Genomic DNA, 375 nt, shown 5'->3' with positions numbered 1-375 from the left:
TCTTGCCTTCCTTCTTTCTTTCTGCACAAGAAACATTGATGCGGGACGCCCTCTAGGTGACACAGGTATCTCTCTCTATAGAGATACACAGATACATCTCCTACAGAGCTAGGCAAATAGATGGATAGGAATCTCTAGGGGTTTCATAGAGACATGTATACGTATCTAGATAGATAGAGATCGAGTCTAGTGTATTTTTGAAAGCGCATCTCCTTCTTTTCTTTTATGTCTCTTGTTCCTCCTTGTTTAAGGCCTTCTGTTTCGAGAGATAATGCAGTTGTCTTTCCTTCTTTCTTTCATGAGATGTCATATTTCGCTTCTTGAAGATTTCAAAAGACAAATCCTTCTATCCTTATGAGACAGATCTTTTCTTCT

The 375-nt window shown here is 38.9% G+C and overlaps 1 protein-coding gene across 1 annotated transcript; it reads left to right on the top strand.

Annotated features, from left to right (window-relative positions):
* On the top strand, nucleotides 1–339 carry CSUI_008291 (uncharacterized protein; the record flags this gene model as incomplete). The annotated part of the gene is made up of 1 exon (XM_068068425.1): nucleotides 1–339. A coding segment is annotated over one exon (111 nt), but the record flags the coding sequence as incomplete, so codon positions are not given.
* Between the last annotated feature and the right edge of the window lie 36 nt (nucleotides 340–375).

This window comes from Cystoisospora suis, assembly GCF_002600585.1.
Source record: "Cystoisospora suis strain Wien I chromosome Unknown contig_4611, whole genome shotgun sequence".
NCBI classification, from domain to species: Eukaryota; Apicomplexa; class Conoidasida; order Eucoccidiorida; family Sarcocystidae; genus Cystoisospora; species Cystoisospora suis.
The sequence above is the reverse complement of the archived record's forward strand: the minus strand, read 5'-3'. Positions and strand labels throughout refer to the sequence as shown.